Source organism: Ptiloglossa arizonensis, chromosome 7 (genome assembly GCF_051014685.1).
Source record: "Ptiloglossa arizonensis isolate GNS036 chromosome 7, iyPtiAriz1_principal, whole genome shotgun sequence".
Classification (NCBI taxonomy): domain Eukaryota; kingdom Metazoa; phylum Arthropoda; class Insecta; order Hymenoptera; family Colletidae; genus Ptiloglossa; species Ptiloglossa arizonensis.
This window is the reverse complement of record NC_135054.1, coordinates 21562951-21586743: the sequence shown is the minus strand read 5'-3', so window position 1 is coordinate 21586743 and position 23793 is coordinate 21562951. Positions and strand designations below refer to the sequence as shown.

The window sequence follows — 23793 nt, the reverse complement described above, 5'->3', positions numbered from 1 at the left end:
GATTATATTGTTAATTAAAATACTGAATTTCCCTCGAGCGATTTCGTCGTCAAAGAAAATTTTTCAATAGATGTAAATAGTGTGTAAAACGTGTAACTTTGATTCAGAAATCTACTCGTCGCGAAATGTCTTCTTGTACATAAAATTCGACGTCGTATTTCTTATCCAGTAAAGACAAACTATCTCAAACATATACTCCAAATATGCTCGTAAACATATTTGTTTAATAAATATTGAATATAATATATTTTCAATCATAAATATTGTATGAAAAACGCGGTGTACAAGAAGACCCCTAACCTGAACTAAGAAATATACCGTGAAATGTTGCTGCTCACGGGTATATTGTAAATATACCCGCGGTCACTGTACTTGCCAATGATACAAATATAAATACTATACAACCGGTCACCCGTGTCGATTCGGACCTTTCGTCCTACGACATGTTTGGGGACCGGAGGAAAACATAGCATGCGACTCACCGACCGTAGAACACCACCGAGCCAATACCCTAGCGATGAACTCCGATGATGCTGATGTACCAAGTCATCGTTGATTTCCCAGCCAAATGTCATCGGGGAAGTTGTCGGAGCCATGGTCGCGATCCCAGAATGTGGAAAATCTGAAAAAACTATCACGAAACATGACAATCTGTTTTTAAAGTTACAAAATATTTTCAATTCTAATAGAGAAGTATTGGATTCTTGAATCTAACGAAAATATATACTTACATTATTCGCTCGTGAAGCATCGCCCAATACTCCTCTTCGGTGATGAACTGACTCTAATACCGATGACGAATTTAATTTTGAAGATTATAAAAAAAAATTAGAAAAATTAATGAAAATAAGTTACCAACGCGACCGAGGATCGTAGTCGACGAACAACACTGATTCTATTCTCGCGATTGCAAAAGAAAAGAGAGCCACGATGCTCTAGAAAGAATTTACAATACGCGAGAAACACTGAATTTATATCGCGTATACCTAAAATTTCAACGAAACTCTACTCGGAGCCATTGTGCTCCGAAAAACAATAACGACTTTCTACGCAACAAAATTTGACTCTACCGACCGCATTGCGCGCGGCCATCAAAATTTCTGAAAGAAAGGGTGGTTAATAAGATGGATGGGGAACTCTTAAATCGAGTATTTGTGAAGGAAATACTGCTCTTCCTTAAAATTATAATCTTGTCATTAGAGATACCAATATCGAGTAATTGTTCAATTAAAAAACGTTATTACAAATGCACTTCCATTGTTACAGTTGTAAACGTTTTCGTATTTGACGAATCGTGAGTATATCGCGATTTTTATAAATATTTAGAAACTCGTTGCAAAATTCAAAGTTCTTTAGTTACTTGAGTTTAAATAACACGTTAATATACGACCGCGCAGTTGCGTGTGTAGTCAAACTCGCATCTAGAACTCGTATGCAAACGCAATTGCAATGACTTCGTAAAGATAAATTTACGAACAATCGTTTGTATCGCGCACAAACGATACTAAAACATACTAAACCGCGACCGAAATGCAGTAATACATGAGTCATTCCAATATTTCATTCACATTTTACAATACGGCCAAGAGGTTAAAATTTAAATTTAAATTATTATATATATATATCAACGTCAAAACAATTTAAATTAATCATTCCTTACTTGCTCTTCGCACTGGACGATAATTAAATCACGGATATATACAGCAAACAACAATTGAATAAGAGATAATAAGAATAGAATAGTCACATACGTGTTACCTGTTGATCTTACTACTTCGAAGATTGTTCCAGAAGTCCGCGAATTCAATTTGAACTGATCTTGAAGCGTCATGGCGTCGGTGACACAACGCTAGCGCCACCAATTTGAAACTGGAATCTCTAACGGAAGCAATAAATTTAAAACACATTTATTGAAATAAATGAAGCAGTCTTATAATTAAACAATATATGAACTCGAAGTATCTTGCGCAAAACTGTAATTTAATTCGAAAATACAGATCGATACGTATCGATTAATACTAGATAAAATACGTAAAAGGAGGACCAAGCCGTGAATTTTGTGCGCGATACCGATTGAATTTATGATCAAAATTATCTTAATATTATATAATGCGTGAATAGAAAGCCAAAGAGAATTGTAATACCGATAAGAAGCTATTAAATATAAATACGTAAAGAACACGCACCTCGATGATCGCAGATTTCGCGAGTCGCTCGAATCTTTCGATAGGTGTTATCCTTTTGACTTCCCCGGGGCAAATGGACGACTTCTCGCGCCACGTGACGTCACAACACGAGCGACGCGACACTAGCGCCACAGTTTCAATCATAAACCGCTAACCGAAGCAATAAATTTTAAATATGTTTATTGAAGTAAATTAGGCCGTATTATAATTAAGCAATATACGAACTCGAAGAATTTTGCGCAAAATTGTAATACAGTCCAAAAATATAGATCGATACATATCGATTAATACTAGATAAAGAGTTTAAAATTCGCGCCAAGCCGCGAATTTTGTTCGCGACGCCAATTGAATTTATAATCGCAAATCTCTAACGGAAGCAATAAATTTTAAACATGTCTATTGAAGTAAATAGGACTGTATTATAATTAAACGGCATACGAACTCCAAGCATCTTGCGCAAAATTGTAAAATAACCCGGGGATACAGATCCCTACATAACAATTAATAGTTGATAAAATATCGCCTTGATAAAAAAAGCGCGAAGCTGTGAATTTCGTTCGCGATACCGATTGAATTTATGATCAAAAGTATCTTAATATTGGATAATGCGCGAATAGAAAGCCAACGAGAATAGTAATACCGATAAGAAACTAATAAATATTAATGCATAAAGGACACACACCTCGATGTTCGCAAATTTCTCGAGTCGCTCGAATGTTTCGATAGGTGCTATCCTTTTGACTTCCCCGGGGCAAATGGACGACCCCTCGTGTCGCGCGGCGTCACGTAGCCAATTAGGTAGGAGTGGGGGAGGATCATACCAACCGTCGAAGTTTGTATTTCTAAAGAAAATAAGCGTTATTCAAATCATATTTCGAACAACATTTAAACACACTCAATCTTTAAGAGTCATTTAGGTAAAGAATTTGTAAAATAAAATACAAAGATATTAAAACAACGTTTAATTTCACAGTATATGATATGCTTTCGTTTTTCCAAACATGTATTTCAAATTTCATTTGTGAAACTGAAATAGTCCGTATTGCTATAATATTTTCCGAGATCTATATGTTTGATAAAACTACAAATATTATACAGAGACGAATTTTCTACATTTGCTCCATTTTCTGACATCGGTGATTTAATTGCATATTACTCCCAGAATCGCTATTTTTTACTGAAGGACTCGCTCCAAAACCACTGATATTTTATGAAATCGATATTTCAGATCGAGTGATACCAACTCCTATAAAATAAACCATTTATTTTGTACCTTGTCTGAATCTGTATACATCATCTAATTTTTTTGTCTAGAAAAAGATTAATTAAATTCTTGCTCTTTTATATAAAAAATGTAACTTCTACTTGTATAATATAAATCATAAAAATTAAATAAACGTTAAATCAATGTACTTAATAAACAATTGTTACTTTTGATGTCTTAAAACTTTTCTTACTTAAAAAATACATCAGTAACCATATTTTATTTCAAATTTCGTTCAAAATTAATTTCTGTAGGCAAATTAATCATTTGTAATGCATAAATAAGTCCATATTGTAATATTAATATTCGGAACATGTATAAATATTAATAACAATCGAGTTTCGGAATAAAAATTGTCAGTTTCGTACTATAAATATGTAAATTTAATATTATAACATAAACAACTTTCGTAATGAAGAACTGCAAAAATATGAATGTAACCCTGATGCATTTCAATAAATCCATCAGAATGAATTTTGCCAATCAAACGATTAAGGAGCTCGCAAGTTCCGGATTAATAGAACATAAATAAACATTTCTTACGTCTATTTTATACCTTGTTTGTGACATTAACTCCCATATGATGATATATCTCACAGTCTGGTTAAGATCAAGCTTCTCCTGTTTATAACAGTGGATCAGTAATCGATATTTTGAAGGACACAATGCCAAACACGCCAATCTCAATTTGTAATCCAGTAATGTTATTCGTAGTTCGTTGAAGATGTCGCCACATTTCGTACAACAGAGAGCGCTATGATAGCTTGGTATATCGTAAATGGCCGATTCATTAAAAAACAATATCCTAATCACAGTAAAGAAGAATATCGTGTTTCTTATTTTATCGTGTAAATTCGACAATTTTGCACGTTTAAGTGTGAAAAATTAGTGGTATGCTGTCTGGAGACAGTAATGAAACTCACCAGGATGAGGTATACCATCGCAATACTTTTCTTAAAAAATCGTAAACAGTATATACTTCAAATTATTAGGTTATATTGTGTTTGCTTTGTGTTATATATTTTTTATATTTGTAAGGTCTCATTTGACCATTTTAACATTTGTATTCTCAGTTTTTATAAATACACTTAAGAATATTCAAATCAAACATTATTATATGTTATATATTTTTTTACACTTTTTTAAAATTATTTACAGTAAAATATACTAACATTGTTGTTGCATCGAGAAAAAATATGGGTTACAGTAATTTACTTCCTTTGTATGTACTCGTAAAATTCTTTTGTTCTTAATCTATAATGTTTCAACGTGTATGCTTATCACTTTGATGTAATCAAATTCAAGGAGCTAACATAAAAATACAATTTTTTAGGAAACCACTAGTGAAAATGGATCTGATGATTATCCAAGAATACCAATCATCATGGAAGAGCCGAAAGAATGGACTTACACAATGAGAAGACACATGCAGGTATGTTGAATGTACATTTGTTAAAATATTAAACTTGTAAATTAACCTCCTATTGATTATATCTATTACAATAATTACCTTATATTAGGAGGTGGTACCTGGATTATACCTTGGTCCATACAGTGCAGCTAGTCGGTCGAAACTACAATCTTTATTGGAACATGGCATAACTCATATAGTGTGTGTTAGACAGGATATAGAAGCAAATTTTATAAAACCCAACTTTCCTGAGAAATTCAAGTATAAAATATACAAGTTATTAATTGAACCTGGATAAAACGATAATTATATGTACTAAGTGTTCTACAGTGATCGTTTTGCCTAGGTCAAATTATGTTCCTTCTGTGTAATCTATATTAACAAGCTGTGTTATAGGTATCTTGTTCTAAATATTGCTGACACAGCAACAGAGAACATTATTCAACATTTTCAAAAAGTTAAAGGATTTATCGACGATGGTTTAAATTCTGGTGGTCAAGTCTTAGTACATGGTAATGCCGGTATATCAAGATCCGCGGCGTTAGTTTTAGCATATGTTATGGAAACATATGGTCTCTCGCAAACGTAAATTTCTGTTTTATAAAAAGCTGTACATTATATTTTCTATATAAAAATATACCAGAATATGATATACTTTTCAGACGTGCATATGCAATGATACAACAAAGAAGGTTTTGTATCAATCCTAACGAAGGCTTTATGGCACAATTAAAAGAATATGAACCTATATACCAAGCACAAAAAACATTAAAAAATGGACAACAAAGTTCAGTGAGACAACGAACCAAAAGAACAATTCATCAAATGGATACAGAACGAGTAGAAGATAGATGTGACGAAATGGACAGTTGATGTTAATTGTGAAAATGTTAAAAGTACCAAAAGACTTATTCTAGACTAAATAAAAAAGAAACCTGACGAAAAATAGCACACTATACGTCATGTTCTGAAAGATACCTAAGCAAAGGTATATTGTAAAATCAAATTTAATTGCTAATATGATATATAAGAGTTAAAAATTTATTGCAATATGGTCGTATATGTATTAGATAAACAAGATATTATAGCTTTGGAAGTTCTATCTAAATTTTAGACTAATATATACACTTATAAAAATCAATAAACTGTAAAAACATTTTTGAACGTACGCGACTACAAATAATAATTCTATTTTTATTTATTCAGCATTTAAGTTGTTTATAACTTGTTACACACTTGCTAAAGAAATATAGATAATATTTTTAAGCTCTTCATTATTTATTGCCACAGCAAAATGTCCTGTATTTATGTTTGCCAATATAATATTCATTAAAACTTATAAAAAATTATTAACATAATTCAATTCAAAAAACATAAACAAAGTTTTGTAATTGTAAATGTTTTATATTTGTTTCATATCATTTTTATAAAGTACACAATTCTCTAGAAATTACATTATAATAAATTGAATTAATTGTTCATTCTATTTAATTTGAGCTGGAATCATCAGACAAACTATGTCTTGGTTGTTTTCATTTATGAGTTCCCATTTTACCTGAACACCCAACTACAATTTAATAATCAAAAATTATACATGTATTCTTTAAAGTCCTATAATAAATACAACACAAAATATAATTTAAAATACCTTGGGATAAGATTCTAGGATCTGTAATGTGTTTTTATACTTATATGCTTTGTTTTTCGTTAGAGGACACATGATTCCTGAGTCTACATGTTCACAAGCATTTGCATTTGGCAATGGGAATGGTACAGGAATATCCATTATAATACCATGTACACGTGCATAAACTTTTAATATATCTGTATCTGTAAAAATATCATTATGTTATAGTTGCACTATACATGTTTTAAAAAAATATTTAATAGAAGATACTAACCAGGTGTAAAATCTATGCTAATTGTTGCATTTGATCCCCGTACCAAAACACATGAAGATTTGCTCATATCACAGCCTGTCAAATTTACAGATGTAAACTTCCCAACCTTAGAACCTATGTAGAAAGGAATTAAACTTGTGAATTCTGTTAATAGTAACAGGTTGAATCATTGTCTTAACTAGATATTTATAAACAGTCAAATAAATACTACTTACTCAATATTTTATCACCGAAAATTTAAAAAATTATTTTCTTTCAAAATACCACGATCAAATTTTGAAAAACAAAAATGTTAACATAATATTTATTTCATTAATTATTACATTACGACCGAGTCGCAATTACTCGAAACGCCAAGCAAACAAACCATTAGTAAGCAATTCTCATTTTTGTCCCTTACGTAAACAAATTTTCACATTGCCATAAAAACAAACCAGTAACAAATGTCATATCTCCGGCGATTTTATTATCATTACAACCACATACCATTCCACCAATTGCATACTATTCAGTTAATTAAGCATCATTTTATTAGATAAGATACTTACCGCGGGAATTAAAAGACAATTGATTTTAAGTACATATACTTATACTCGAAAAATTAATCGCAACGTAGTGAATAATGAAAACAAATTTACCGAATAATGAATAATGAAAAAATGATCGAAAAATACAAAAATTTGAATGTATTTTTTAATTAAAATATAAACTGTTGTAAGCGATACTGAAATTTCTGATTTTTCCATAGACGACGTTTGAACTACAAAATGAATTTTAATAATAAAAAACGTATTATTTATTATACTTCCCTAAATTATGAGTAACTTTCCATTTTTTAAAAATATAAAAGTGCAAACATGAGAAATTGATTAGTTTTATAAGAACAATAACAAATTAATAATTGGAAATTTATACATAATAATTTTTTACCTACACATATAAATTCTGAATTGTTTAGAACGTCGCAGAATATAACATACAGTAAAATTCGATTTTTAATCATCAATTGGGATTATGCGATATGTATACATCCATTTATCAGTGGTTCATTGTTCAAATGATGTGATTCATTCACATATATTACTTAAAACATATCCCTAACAAAAAAAATTTACATCTTCAAAATTTTCATTGTGTTTATGTGCAACAGCATTAATATACCAACAAAGAAAACGCACAAATTTTATTCATTAAAATTTTCACAGCACTATTAATTTCATTTTCCAAAAAATTATTATTTAAACATTTGGTTAAATATATTTATATTTTTTTTTTTCTTATATTAAAGCCTTTTTGTATATGGCAAAATTCAAACTTACCGCAATCTATTATTTCGAAGGCTCGGCATATCGACGATAAACACAAGCTCAGGAAACATAACAAAAGAATCGCAGCGATTGTTCGACGCATGTTGCTCGATCGGCATCCACGCAGCTATTAAAGTTTGACGATACCTTGTACTGAAGAAATACACATTGAGGGGGGAAACAGGTTTAGATACTAGCTAAGGCATAACAAATTAAACCACTATTAACTTCAAGTATGACAGGTTTCTGTAACAGGTATCTATTTCACATGCCAAGTACGGCATAATTTATGGATCGATGTTTACACTATGTACTTGTGTAAAATTTATACTGAAGCATCAACGAAAAATATACTTTATTTAGCTAGACAAAGCTCTGGTATTAAAACCACGTGACTTGTGGCAGGATCGAAACAACAGGGTGCTGTGTTCTGAATAGATATACAGTACATAAAAAGTAAAAACAAAAGAGAACTCAAATGCAATACCAATGGAAAACACGAATGAAAATAACGAAATATCATCGTCGATTCAAAATAAAGATGGCATAAATAAAACAAACAGATTAAGAGTGTAATTAAAGTCATGTAATTTCATTTACGTGCACTTTGACGTCCATAACATTGGTTATGTACGGCCCTGTTTTCACTATTTGTCGTCGGACAACTGGCAACACGAACATCGCGCCCAATATTTTAATCTGCATTATATACCGCCTCGAATTGAATATTATGATTAGGTAGCTAGAATATGGTGAATTATATTGTATGGTTGAAATTGATGTTGCATTATTTTACAAGAATCCAAAGAAATGATCTATTCAATAGACAAAAACACTTCTGTCTGTTCTAACCTTATTAAATTGATTTGATACGTGAAAGCGGCCTTATTTTGCCGCTTGACTCGCACGCAAAAATGCATTCCAAAAATGAATATCGGAGATCAATTGATGAATACAAACCTGCTATACCAATAAGAAGAAAAATTGGCCTCTATTGGTTTCTGGCCGCTTTGAGAATTATTTTAACATTAATTCCACAAACAGGATACATTCATCCTGATGAATATTTTCAATCAATTGAAGTTATATCCGGTGAGTTAAAACTTATTATCATACAAAAGAAATTATATGTGATACAAATTTTTAATCTTACAGGGGATTATTTTGATATTGATATTAATAAACCATGGGAATTCAATTCTACATTTCCCGTAAGAACTGTTTTAATACCACAGATTATTGTTGGTTTACCATATTCAGTTTTAACAAGACTTTCACAATACACACGTTTTTACTTTGGTATATCTTTAAAATCTCCATACTTCCTTGTGTTGTTTCCACGTTTATTAGTATGTGGCTTATCTTTCATATCGGATTACTGCCTATACAGAATATGTTACATGTATGGCCAAAATTATAAAATAAGACTGATTTCTTATGCCAGTTCCTATGTTATGCTTATTTATGCAACTCGTACATTATCAAATGCTATTGAGTTAATATTAATGGCTCTGCTATTATACTATGCATCGCATTGTATGGCATATTCAGAAAAGGTATAAATATTCTGTTGTAATGATGTATCAAATTACAAAAAACAGATAGTATCAAACATATTTATGGTTTCAGGTAATTGTCCAAAGTGACTATTTATCAGATAAATATAGGAAAGCAAAAAGTGGAGTGGAGAGAGTCAAATATTACAAGCTTAAAGCTTCATTGCCCCCACATTCTTTAAATCATTGTTTTAAAATTGCAACAATTACTGTGATTGGTATATTTAACAGGCCAACATTCATTGCATTTGCCTTTTCTCCAATCTTTTTTTGGTTGCAACGAGGCTTAGGTTCAAAAAGTGTAGGTTTCAGTGATTTTCACATTCGAATAGTCACTTTTATCGCATGTGGAATACCTACAGCCATCATTTTTATTCTAGTCGACAGTTTTTATTTTGGTTATTTGACAATGGCAGAAATAGGCAATCTTGACGTTAATATTAACAACTTTGTAGTAACACCACTTAATTTTTTCAAATACAATACGAACACTAAAAATCTACAGAATCATGGCTTGCATCCTCATTATGTACATTTTATAGTAAATGTACCTCTTTTATACAATGTTCTCGGAGTTATTGGCCTCTTGACATTTGGAAAAATGTTACATAGGTGATTAATTTATTAATATTATTTATACTATTTTAAGAAGCTAGAATATAAAATTGTTAACAAATGGTAATTATTTGCAGTGGTTTGAAAGCTCGATGGTTGGATTTACCGCGTATACAAAGCGTTGTCGGTCTAATGACAACATCTTTTATCATACCTATTGCACTGCTATCAATTTTTCCTCATCAAGAACCTCGATTTATAATTCCAACTTTATTACCTTTAGTTTTCTTGTATGCACCAAATATGAATCAAATATCGGGAGTTGATACTGTTTCACGTATTGCCGAAAATAACGTTTACCCTAAAACTTTTACAACAAAGAACAAATTCAGTAAACTGCAGATTTTTTGGTTCTTATGTAATGCTGCATTAGCATTTTTCTATGGGTTTGCTCATCAAGGTGGAATTCTATCTTTGACATCTCATGTAGCAACTGAATTAAAAGCAAAACCAGACCTTACACATATACATTTATTTACATCGCATACTTATTCTGTACCAACAGCGCTTTTACATTTAAGAAACACTAAAAGAACATATATAAGTAGCGGAAATCACAAGTATAAATTAGTTAAAGATTTTCATCTTTATGAACAAGGTTCAAAATCTATGAAAGATGTGTGTAACATCATTGCTTTAAAACTTCGGGAATGTGAACATAAATATGTTACCAAAAGAGTACCGTACAGATTGTATTATGCTTTTCCTGCTACAGACATGGAAGAGTTTATATCCATTCAAAATAATACAAATTTATTTAATTATCATACTGTAAATAGATTTTATCCGCATGTTACAGTTGAGAAATTGCCATTTTCAAAAATTACTAACATCCTGCATCTAACAAACATGAACAGTTTGTCAGTGCAAACATTTATAGGAGTTATAGACAATGTATTTGATGCTTTCCAGCAATTTGAATTGTTATTAGTACGCATAGAATATTTAATACATAATAAGTGGCAAAGTATGTATACATTGTGAACGAAATACAAATTGTTAATTTCATTATTTATTTGTACAGAATAAATTTAAGTTATATGTATTTATTATTAATTCATCGCAATAATTGTTACTGCCAAAAGCGTCTACGTAACATTACATTTATTATTGAATAAAATAAAAGATCATCTTAAATAAAATGCATTAATATTTGTCATTCTTAATAATGAAACAATATTATCCTTAAAAAATAAGAAATTTGAGATCAAATTAAAGTTCATAAATACGTATATGCTTATGTTATACATACAAGCACAGTATGTTTATTATACGCAATTTTAAAAGGAAATTTTTTCTTAATAAAAAGCTACTCTATATACAAAAATTGTTTAAAATTATTAATGACTGCAATATAAGTAATTTTTCGTAACTAAATTCTTTTATGGGCACTGTATTTTAATCGTGACTTTAATTTCTAACGTAATTTGTTTAGTTGTTCTATCTTTAACTTATCAATGGTCTAATAATCATTATCCTACATAGAAAAATAGAATATAAAGTCTAGATAGATTCAGAGTCACTATCTTCAATTTAGCAAAATACACTGTTAATGAACAAAAATATTGTATACACTTAAAATTAATTTACAAGTAGTTTGATTATCTGAAAAGTAAAGATCTGTACCCTTACTATTTGTTATTTACTTGTGGAAATAACAGATTTTCATATAAATTAATCTTGTACTAATAAGTAAATCTTTTATACAAACATATCAGTTAATACATTGTGCATTCCACAAATTATACGTGGTAATTACATAAAATTTTGAAATCAATAAACCTGCAATTTCTTTAACTGTAATGTAAGTAAATAACAAATATTGAAAAAATAATATTTCCATTTTATAAATTATTTACAAATATTAGAAAATACATATGGTATTACTGACAAATTTATTATTACATATTTGCACTTTGATTCTCGTTGTACGTCCATGGTAATTCTTCGTTAAATTTACTCTGATGTGCAGCATTACGTGCAGCAAATAATCGCTAAAATATTATCAAATTCTGATTCAGTATTTTAAGAATAATTTATGTAAGACTCATGACAAAATGGATATCTTTATGAGAGTATTACTGAACTTTTTAACTTGATAATTACTCATACATTATAACTCACCGGATTATCTATGTAAGCCTCACACCTATAGCACCAAACCGATAAATCACTAAAACTTAGAGCCAAAGGGTGTTCCATTTCTTCTGCATGTAATATACCATGTTGATTAATATTGCGCGCACAATGTACAGTATAACATTGTAGGCAGATCCAATTTTCCACGTTATTGTTGCATTCCAGGCATGGTAAATGCACATCAATTCCCGAAGCAGGCACATCATTAACACTGTCCAAGTGTGGACATTCTCGTAAAGGTACCACTGCAAACATTTCTCCAGCTACCAACGCCTATGAAAATAACAAATAGGGATTTCCAGTTTAATAGCAATTCAATTATCTAATTAGTAAGTTATTGTATAATATGTAAGTATGATAAATAGAATTCTAAAATCGAATACCTGTAAATTTTGAGAAATATAATCATATAAATTTGTAGCAGCACTTTCTTGACCAGTTACTCCTTCATTCTGTTCACTACTGCTACCAGGATAAGAGTTGCTGAAATTTTTTCCAGAAAATGCCTCTTTTCCAGGTTGATTTACACATTTCTTTGTACATTCAAAAACTGAAAAAACGGATCAAAATAACCCTTTGTATGCATATATACGCCTACATGCGTATGCGTTTCTTAGATACTATACCTTTATCATTATAAACAACATTATTAGTATCTTGCATGTTCAATAATTTATTGTGAGCTTCTTCAATTGCTTTTGAATTATCGTCATACAACGAGTTCTTTATTTTTATATTCTCCACCTCGTTTTGTAACTTTAAAATTTCTTCATCTGTCACGGAATTTAAACAGATTTTATTAATTGAAAGTTTCAACTCTAACTTCTCACTCTCAATTTCTTCCAATGCTATCTTAGATTCAGACTGCTTGGAAAGTTTTTCGATATTTTTCATTTGTTCATTTGTTTTTATATGCAATACTTTAGCCTTAGGAAGTACGTTTTCTTTCGGTAAAGCAACGTTAAATATTAAATTTGGCCAATACTGCTTTTGCGTTTTTAGAACGTTGTTTATAGTGTTAATAGCGCTTGGACATGGAATCTGACCGCTTTCCAACATTGGCAAAGGATCACCAAGCAACGTTTTTGCGCAAATAGCCATTGCATGTGAAATTGAGTTAATATTGTAGCCTCCTTCAAGGCTTAGGACGATACGACCATTAGCCAAAGAAGATAACCAGTGTGTTAAATGACCATACATCTCTGGCGTTACAAGACAACCTGAAAAATGAAAACAAAATATTTAAATAAATCTTTTATAAAGAATATTTGTAAAATCAATTCACATACCTCCAAGAGGATCACCAATGCATGCATCAAAACCTGCAGAGACTAAAATCAATTCTGGGTTAAATTGATATGCAATTGGCATTATTATTTGTTGAAATGCTGCTATGTACTCCGCGTCACCCATTCCTTTCTATATGTCGCAGATAAAAATAAAATACATTAATAATGCCATATTGTTTGTATTAGTTTTTTGTATATTATATTTACAAAAACTGACTTTATTCCACGGTATATTAACATTAAAACCTTCTCCAAGACCAGAACCAACAGAAGTATAATTAGCACGTTTAGAATTTGGGAAGAAACTGCCATTGTCGTAACGATGAACAGATACATAGAGAATTTTTGGATCTTCTTCAAAGATAGATTGAGTTCCATTGCCGTGATGAACATCCCAGTCCACTATTAATACCCTAAAAGTCACAACATAATATTATCTTTATTGCAAATATGTGAAACTAAGAATAGATGAAATAAATCATAATTACTTTTTCAAATGATGAAATTCTGTGGCATATCTAGCTGCCACAGCAATATTATTAAAAATGCAAAAACCACATGGTGTGTCCTCTTCTGCATGATGACCTGGAGGTCTTACAATACCAATACCAGATTGACTTTCCCCATTTAACACACTATCAACTACTTGTAATAACGATCCGGTAGATACACAGGCACTTGTCCAAGTTTCAGGATGTAAATAAACCGAGTTAAGAGTCGTTGCAAGTTTCTGCAATTCTTTGGATTTTAAATTCTCTGTGTCCTTTATACCATCTATATAATCTTTTGAATGAACCAATAACAATTCTTCCATTGTTGCACTTCGTCCCTTTATAAAAACCAATAAGTACAACATTATATTTCAGACAAACGTATACAAGTTTATATTTTTTATAACACATACCTGTTGCACATAGCATCGATCAAGTAAGTTATATTCTTCGTACTTTTTGTAAATACTACTAATACGATTTGGTTTTTCTGGATGACTATCATCAGCTAAATCACAATGCTTTAGCATTCGATCGTCGTAAACAACACACAACTTGTTCGGTGCCTTAGACAAACTAGTAACTAAAACATAATAATTACTTCTGTGTAGCTGTTAAACAATATTGAAATAAAAACTTACATTGGATTATCGCATTCAACTGCTTTTCTATCAGCTCAATAGTTTCTTTACTTTGAACTGGATAACAATTACGAGTTTCATATACTTCTGGCTTAATCTCACTGCCTCTGAAATAAAAATGATATATGTTTATGAAATTAAAATTGATAATCAAATTGTCACTAAGAATCATTTTAATCCCTTACTTGAACGTAATTATAGGTAAATGTTGATTAATACTTTGTTCTTTATTATGTGTTGTAATATTAATACTGTATGTATCTTGATACTGATAACATTTCCAATATAGTTTATGAGCATAAATCGTATTTAGAATTGAGTCGCGTATACTGAAATAGTAATAAATATACATGAATTAATTTTTTAAAACCCTTATATTAATTTCATATTGAATTCTTAACCTTACCTTAATGAAGGTAATTCAAGACTTTGTAATACAGGACATGGGTCACCCAATAAAGTACGTAGCGTCAATGCTGCACTTTCAGCTAATGATTTTAGACAATAACCACCCTATAAGGAAAGATATATTGAAAATGATATATTTAAAGAATTATAAATTCATCATGTTCAAGAAACTTTTCACACCTCTAACACAACAGCAACTTTTCCAGATGCCAGGCTCAGTAGGGATGATAGTAAATGAGCATAACATGCGGGGGTCACCAACATCTCACCCTTAGTATTTTGAAAAATAAAACGATTAAAATTCAAATGTACATAGTCTAAAATTCACATGCAAATATAGGATGTTAACGAATTTAGTGAAAATTTTAGCACTAAAGAATACATATACATATAAAAAAATACAATTGATTTTTTATCTCCAATTCTGGAATTTAATTTAGGCAAAACAATGACAAAATCTAGATTAAACTAGAATAAAAAAAATATTAATAAATAATATTTATTATTTTACCTCTGGGCAGCCCAAAGCTGCATCATAACCAGCTGACACTATTACAAGATCTGGTTGAAACTACAATAAATATGATTTATTCATTTTACATTAGATTTTTAAATCACTAGAACAAATCTAATACTAATTTAATAAGTTATATTATTACAACACATTATTTACCTCATATGCCATTGGTAATAAAACTTGCTGAAATATGGCTAAATAATCGGCATTTGTCATACCAGTTTTATTAAGTGGTACATTAAAATTATATCCTTGTCCTAAACCATCTCCAACAAAATGAAAATTAGACTCTCTAAGATTTGGCCAAAATTCACCGTTCTCATAACGATGAATGGAAAAATAAATTACCCTATAAAAAATTTGTATACAAAAGGAACACATATTATAAAAAATATTCTTATTAGCTTATTAATTTCATATTAGCAAATTATGAAAACAATCATGTACCGTGGATCATTATAAAACAATTGTTGAGTTGATTGTCCATGATGTACATCCCAATCAACAATCAAAATCTTATTAGCCAAATTATTGCTCAAAACTTTTTCAGCAGCTATTGCAACATTATTAAAAAAACAATATCCACAATATTCTGATTTCATTGCATGATGTCCAGGAGGTCTGAAATAGAATATGAAGAATAAAATATATTATTACTTAATATTTACAATCTGATTTTATTTTTGATACATATATTTATATGAATTATAAAATTATGTTACCTTATAATAGCCATTCCATTTTGTATCTCCCCTTTACAAATACTTTTAATTAAATTTATTGTTGAACCCACAGCTAATAGGGACAATTTGTAGGTAGACTAGAATAAGTTTAAATAATTTAGTATTAAAAGTAAAATATTGTTACCTTATAATTTATTTTATATTCTATAAATATTTACATACAGGATGTATATAAATTGCATCATATTTGGATGAAAGTAATTCTAAATTATCTATATCTGTAGATCCATCAGTGGCCTTTAAAATATCAATTTGTTGTTGGCTGTGCTTCATGAGTATTTCATTTTCAGTTGCTTCTCTCGGCGCAATAAATTTGCACCTACTTATTAAATCTAATTCTTCGCATCTCTGCAAAATTCTTGTCAATCTAGCTGGACATTCTGGATAATTTGGATCCCAAAGACATTTATGTTCAGTCATAGACCGATCAAATACAAGACCAGTTTCCTTCCTCTTCATATTATAGGCATCTATGGCTTTTTGATATATATCATGTACAAAGATAGTATTACATTTCTTTCTTTGTAATACATGTTGTTGCGTTGCTTCACGCTTAGCAGCTATTAAAGCAGCAGATGGCCGAACCTGATTAAAAGAATAAAAAACAAATTTTTAACATTACAACTGCAATTATTTTTTATTTTTAATTCTCTTTAAAATGTATACCTACATTGGAAGCTTTTGCAGACTTTTTGGCACCTTTTTTGGCTGACATAGCCATATTACTGGTAATACTTTTATTATTTTTCTCCTTCGAGTTTTCTATCACCTTTATGAGCTGTATTTCACTATCTGCTAATTGTTTAGCAGCAGCGAATAAATTTCCACTTATCACAGAGTCAGACTGCAAGACAAATAAGACAAAATTTGTTTTGCACATAGGAAAATTGATCTTCTATCGTGAAAATCGATTTATTTGAAATTACTTTCTTCAAATATTCTTCAGTATTCTAGTGAATTCCAAGTTACGTTATTACAAAAAAAAAACTAAAATGTTACTTCAAATTTATCTTTAATATAATTTGAGAACATTTCCTACTTTTCAGTTAAACTGCGAAGTTTATCGCGCAAAAATGAAATGTTTAATAGGAGACAAAATATATCCTTGAAAAGATATCAGTACCCCTTCCACTTTGAGATGCATTGTCATATATAGGACTCACAAAAATAAGAATCATCATATTTAAACACCAAGAAATGGTATGAACACAAATGATTGATAAATTTCATTCTTACCATTTGCGTTTAACTAATAACCTCGAAATTTGCGATTCCGCCGAACCTCACGATAAATGATTTTCACAAACAAATCATGCTCCTTGAGAAACTTTGAACTTTGTCAGCCGAATAGAGAATACTTGTACATTGAAACCCTTTCGCTACAGAAACGCAGCCATGGTAGCAGTCTTGTTCATTTTGCACTTCCAATTTTGTTCTTACTCCATTTGAACGGAGGACTGACAGTATTTGTAACTGTAGACTGCGGTGAAAATCACAGTGATGCCATCGCTCAGTCGAAAATAGAATCACGATTCTCAAGACCGTCAGTATGTGCTGAACAAAACGATTGTATATATACACTGAGAGAATGAATCCCTATGTGGCTATGTAACCTTTTGTATATACAGAACTGCACATAATATACCATTTAAATAGTAAATAGTTTATTTTATTTCTAAATCTAATCCATTGTAATTGAAACAAAATATTGTTTATGTCAAATTTCTGAAATATTATTTAATTTATATTATCGTGAAAATAAAAATATGATTTTGTTTAAAATATGTTTAAAATACATTCGACACTACTTAAAATAGAAATATTTGAAATATTATTTTTATCAGTTTCCGTCGAGAGAATGAAAATAAAATTATCTTATTTGAATAATTAATACAAATATTGTATATTAAGAATAAGTTACATTCTCTGTCTAAAAATATTTTATAATATATGGTTTGTTATTACAACATGAAAATACAGGCTATGTAAAGGTTCTTCAAATTGAGTCTCAATTTTTTCAGACATCTGAATGAATGGTACTGTTTTTATTAAAAAGTTCTGTTTAATATTTCATGGAAAATGATGCACATACTAAAGAAACAAATGTTTAGGCATTTTAAAAATCATAGGAGTGTTAATACATGGTCACCTCTTGCAATAGCGTTCAATTCCATTACCAAAGAAAAGTATAATTTTAACTTATCAAAAGTGGATACTGTAAGTTATTTTAGTTATTTCTCTTCTTCAATGGTTCACATTCTAAAATTTTTTAAAATCTTGCAGGGATTATTTGGTATACCTGAATTAAAAACTCCAACAGGATTTAGCATTTTAAAGGATCAAGCAATGACCCAAATAGATGCACTCATAATAGAAGCTACCAGTCAGGACAGGAAACGCAAGATGGTAGAAATTTTTGATGATATGTCTAATGAACTATGCAAAGTTGCAGATTTAGCAGAATTTATTAGAATTGCTCATCCAAAGAAAGAGTTTGTTGAAGTTGCAGAAAATGCTTGTATATTTATCAGTGGTATAGTAGAAAAGTAAATATTTTTTCTTATAATGTTAAAAACTCTTTTTCTTTTTATATTGATTTGGAAATAGAAAAGATTATTTGTAAATCTCTGCAGGTTAAATACTCACCGCGAACTGTATAATGCATTACGGTTTGTTGTAAATAATGGCGACACTCAAAAAACATCTACTGTAGATGATCATGTTGCAAAATTGTTTTTGTTTGATTTTGAACAATGTGGTATACATTTGTCAGAATCCAAAAGAAAGAATGTTGTACAATTGAATGATTATATATTACAAGTATGCAGTTTATTTTTACATACATACATAATAAGTATAATTATATTTAAATATATAACATCTTCATAATATAGATAGGTCAAAAATTTATGGCAGGTGCAGGTAATGCACGAACAGTAGATGCTAGCATTCTTCCACCAGGTCTAAGGGAACAGTAAGAATTATAATTGTACAAGTTTTATAATGGCACCCTCTTTAAGGAGTTTACACTCTCCATTAAGAAATTTTGTAATGTATAAGATTTGAAAAATAATTTATTGAAATTTGTTAAATATATTTCACAGTTTCACAATCAAGGATAATAAAATAATAGTGCAAGGACTTTATGTAGATTCTTCTAATAATTTGGTCCGAGAAGCAGCATATCGTGTCTTTTTATATCCAGACAATGAACAAGAATATCTTTTGTGTGAACTTTTAAACTCCAGACATGACTTGGCCAAATTATGTGGATTTCCATCATATGCCCATCGGTAAATTTGCTGTATTAATTAACAAATTATAAACTAAGAATACATATTGTCTGTATTCTTATGTATAAAAAATAAACAATTTTTAGAGCTGTAAAGGGAAGTACAGTAGAAACGCCAGAAGTAATATATGAATTTCTTAATACTTTAAATAATAACTTAAAATTCAAAGCAGCACAGGACTTTGAACAAATGCAGAAGATGAAAGATGCAGAGTCAGATACAAAACAGGTTTATTAAACTCATTGATTTACACTTGTGAAATTTGTAAAGTATTTTTTATGAATTTTCTTTTTTTTCACTTAGAACTTAATGCCATGGGATACTGCATATTTTATAGGAAAAGCAAAAAGAACTTGGTTGAATATGTCTATTACCGAATTTACTCCATATTTTTCACTTGGTGCCTGTATGGATGGAATAAACATTTTAACACAAGCATTATATGGCATCCGTCTGGAGTCTATGCCAATTTTATCCGGCGAAGTTTGGGCAAATAATATACTTAAAATTGCTGTTATAGAAGAAAATGAAACAGTTTTGGGATATATATATTGTGATTTCTTTGAAAGAGAAGGGAAACCTAATCAAGATTGTCATTTTACTATTAAGGGTGGAAGGCAATTGTCTGATGGATCTTATCAAGTACGAAATACTTTTAATGTACAACATTAATTTAACGGAAATTTGATTTTTCTATAAATATTTTTTTACAGAATCCAATAGCAGTATTAATGCTATCGTTACCACCACCAAAGTGGTCCAACCCATGCTTGTTGAGCCCTGCTTCCGTAGAGAACTTATTCCATGAAATGGGCCATGCATTACACTCTATGTTAGGTAGAACAAAGTATCAACATGTAACTGGTACTAGATGTAGTACAGATTTTGCAGAGGTGCCAAGTATATTAATGGAATATTTTGCAAGTGATCCAAGGGTGAGTTGTGATAATAATTGTGACATTACTAGTTAAATTACAGATTTTACAATTTTTTAATAATTTAATTTGTACTGTCAGGTTTTGTCTACATTTGCAAAACATTTTCAAACTATGGAAAAAATACCAATAGTTTTATTAGAGAAATTACATGATTCCAAAAATATATTCTGTGCTTCTCAATTACAAAATCAAGTGTGCTATAGTGTATTAGACCAAGTTTATCACAGTGGAAAGTTAAAGAAATCATCAACTGACATTTTGAGAGAAATACAAGAAAAATACTATGGACTCCCTTATGTTGAAAATACAGTATGTATTCTTTTTAGTTTTAATAATAAAAAAACTTATATCACATATATTATACATATACAATATTTCTAAATTAACAAAGTGAATGAAAGTTAAAATTATATTTCTGAACTGATAGTGTTAATTATTTACATTGATACATTTGTATATACTAGGAACACTTATTACATAGGCTTTCAACTTTGCTGATTAATAATTTAAATATTAGTAAACTATTATACAGAAATATTAAAATTGAACTTTTAGTAAGAAGTGTGTAATAGCAAATTATTATAAATCTTCTACAAATGTTGTTTATAGGCATGGCATTTAAGATTTTCTCACTTAGTTGGATATGGTGCGAAATATTACTCTTACCTAATTTCTCGAGCAATTGCTTCTTGGATATGGCAAACTTATTTCCAAACAAACCCTTTTAATCGAACAGCCGGCGATCGATATCGAAAAGAATGTTTAGCACATGGAGGTGGCAAACCACCTTCTAAATTAGTGTCTGATTTTTTAGATCAAGAAGCCAGTGCTAACAATTTTGCAAAATCTTTGCTTAATGAAATCGATATAAAAACTGATCAGGTGCAAAAAGTAAAAAGATAAGATAAACAATGCAAAAGCATTATTTAAAATAATAACAGCCGATTTTACACATTCATCGTGTGAATTAATATAGATAACATATGCCAAAAGTGGCATATCTCATTTTACATAAGTGAATATACTCTGTATATTTTTCATATCTTTAATAATTTTATAATGAAATATATACTTTGTAAATAGAATGTAAATAATTGTAATTAATGTATCATGAACAAAAGATAATTTGAGTTTTTTATTTTATTTTATTACAAGTACGGAAACCTTACCCTATTTACAATCCTGATAAATCTATGCATGATTACACAAAAATAAGTTTTTCAGTGTAATACAGACAAAACGCAGTATAAGGTAATTTATGAGAAGGCTAATCTCTATAATCTAGTTTCATTTCTTGAAGTGTCTTGTTACTCTAGTCTAAATGGCGAAATAAGCCTATTATTTTATTTTTACAAAAATGAAATATAGTACCAAAACTATAACGTGGCTGTATTACTATTTTCACTTATTCTATATTTACTTTGAAATTACTTCTAGCATGAATTTACCATGTACTGCGTTTGGGATTGTTTTAATTTGTGTTAAAACTCTCCGTTAGGGCTTCCATTAAAATTGGCTAATGATTCATCAACATTTTTCCTTGCGTTTATACAAAATTCCATTAATAAGCTAGTTAATAATTACACTGACATAAAACGACTGAACAAGCCACTGGATGATCCATTTCCAAATCTTATCAATAGCATTAATAATACATACATATTTTTTTTAATAACAATCGGTTCCTACATTATGTGAATCTCTGCTTATTTTTTTCTGAAAGTTTTTGTTGTCCTTACATATTTCATGGCATAGAATTAGATGTTTGTATTCACAAAAAAAGCACTGGACATTTTTTACAATAATCTTGTCTTTGTTTTTAGATTACACTAAAAGAGATTGTAAGAAATTGTATATTTCATTTAATATACAATTACAGCGATTTAAGGTTTATTTATTTTTGTTCCAGTACTTTATTATGTTCCTAGAATTTTGCACAGCATTTACACGAGCTATAAATAGTTTCTTTAATAACCATTTGTAAAATAACCTTGTAATACAGAGTTACTAAAAAGAAGTTACAATTAATTTTTATAATGGTAAAACATAAAGGAAGTTGCAAACATAATGTGAATATTTGTTATGCATTTTGAAATATTCATAGAATATAATTCCATTACATATGTCATTCAAGATAAATATTATGTTCACATAAAATGTTTATAAATTTGAATTGTATTTACAATATGTGCGCATAAAGCTGTTGCAAGATTAGTATATAAATTTAAAAGATTTATATTATAATTTTAAATAGGATTTTTGAAAGCAGTATAGTTGTAATTAATTTTTCAATATTTTATAATACATATAAAGCAAAATGACAAGTAGCCAAAATCAGTTTATATCACATACTTTTTAATTTGTATATAATGACATATAAGATACATACATTTTTATAAACTTGTACTCTTGACAAGCTACAATTTATTCAAACGATATACAAAAACTAATTAAATAAGTAAGATACTATTTATATTCGTGTTTAATCTTAATATCATAATTTTGTAGTGGAAATCGTAAAGCTAATGGGAGAGTATTTTCATCATATAATAATATGAAACACTTCTACTATATTTTGCAATGTATAATTTTATTACATAATATCGAAAAAAGATTGATACACTTTTCTTAAAGTTTTGTATAAACTAATGACGTGTAATTTAAAAAAAAGTGTAAGAATTATCTATTTGTACATAAAACTTCATCTGACAATATCACTTTCAGTATAGATAGTTTACAAACTAAGCACAGAATATTTAAAAAGTGCTTCATATTATTTTTAAAATCATCATAAACTTACATGTATTGCTTTACTATTGTTTTGACAAAAATGGATCTCATTTGTACAATATTTCTTTTCTTATTTATAAACTCTGTATTATAAGGTAATGTACAAAAATTTATTACAGAAATACATAATATTGTGTCTCCAATAAGATTTCTTTAAACTTTGTGGCTTTCAACTTTTCAGAATGCACATATTGTTATGTTGTATATTACTTTCCAGTAACATTTTTTAAATTCTGTAACGAATTAAGTATTTTCCGTTTATCAGAAAGTTAGTTAAATACACAAACCTTTATTTTGTAATGTA

General features: G+C 29.5%; 5 protein-coding genes across 5 annotated transcripts; 3 read left to right on the top strand and 2 right to left on the bottom strand.

Moving 5' to 3' along the window:
* The first annotated feature begins 4225 nt into the window (after window positions 1–4225).
* LOC143148839 (serine/threonine/tyrosine-interacting protein) lies at window positions 4226–6025 on the top strand. Its single transcript, XM_076315577.1, has 5 exons — window positions 4226–4382; window positions 4784–4882; window positions 4971–5122; window positions 5258–5446; window positions 5524–6025. Exons 1-5 carry the CDS (start codon window positions 4344–4346, stop codon window positions 5732–5734), a joined length of 690 nt encoding a protein of 229 aa, XP_076171692.1. The 5' UTR covers window positions 4226–4343; the 3' UTR covers window positions 5735–6025.
* A 219-nt stretch (window positions 6026–6244) lies between these two features.
* LOC143148840 (NPC intracellular cholesterol transporter 2 homolog a) lies at window positions 6245–8424 on the bottom strand. The gene is made up of 4 exons (XM_076315578.1): window positions 8082–8424; window positions 6763–6876; window positions 6510–6691; window positions 6245–6428 (listed from the first exon to the last, which is right to left on the bottom strand). The coding sequence occupies exons 1-4, from the start codon at window positions 8170–8172 to the stop codon at window positions 6345–6347; spliced, it is 471 nt and encodes a 156-aa protein (XP_076171693.1). The 5' UTR covers window positions 8173–8424; the 3' UTR covers window positions 6245–6344.
* Window positions 8356–11376, top strand: Pig-z (phosphatidylinositol glycan anchor biosynthesis class Z). The gene is made up of 4 exons (XM_076315575.1): window positions 8356–9161; window positions 9225–9625; window positions 9699–10237; window positions 10318–11376. The coding sequence occupies exons 1-4, from the start codon at window positions 8984–8986 to the stop codon at window positions 11222–11224; spliced, it is 2025 nt and encodes a 674-aa protein (XP_076171690.1). The 5' UTR covers window positions 8356–8983; the 3' UTR covers window positions 11225–11376.
* Window positions 10694–18008, bottom strand: Hdac6 (histone deacetylase 6). The gene is made up of 19 exons (XM_076315573.1): window positions 17705–18008; window positions 17139–17312; window positions 16631–17053; window positions 16448–16545; window positions 16173–16346; window positions 15882–16074; window positions 15720–15779; window positions 15389–15478; window positions 15207–15313; window positions 14986–15129; window positions 14801–14907; window positions 14573–14742; window positions 14157–14497; window positions 13886–14081; window positions 13669–13798; window positions 13006–13599; window positions 12763–12929; window positions 12365–12652; window positions 10694–12234 (listed from the first exon to the last, which is right to left on the bottom strand). The coding sequence occupies exons 1-19, from the start codon at window positions 17705–17707 to the stop codon at window positions 12142–12144; spliced, it is 3552 nt and encodes a 1183-aa protein (XP_076171688.1). The 5' UTR covers window positions 17708–18008; the 3' UTR covers window positions 10694–12141.
* Window positions 17701–21831, top strand: LOC143148837 (mitochondrial intermediate peptidase). The gene is made up of 11 exons (XM_076315574.1): window positions 17701–18123; window positions 18490–18685; window positions 18752–19014; window positions 19102–19288; window positions 19363–19442; window positions 19573–19761; window positions 19848–19989; window positions 20065–20403; window positions 20475–20696; window positions 20778–21008; window positions 21309–21831. The coding sequence occupies exons 2-11, from the start codon at window positions 18548–18550 to the stop codon at window positions 21600–21602; spliced, it is 2085 nt and encodes a 694-aa protein (XP_076171689.1). The 5' UTR covers window positions 17701–18123; window positions 18490–18547; the 3' UTR covers window positions 21603–21831.
* The last annotated feature ends 1962 nt before the right edge of the window (window positions 21832–23793 follow it).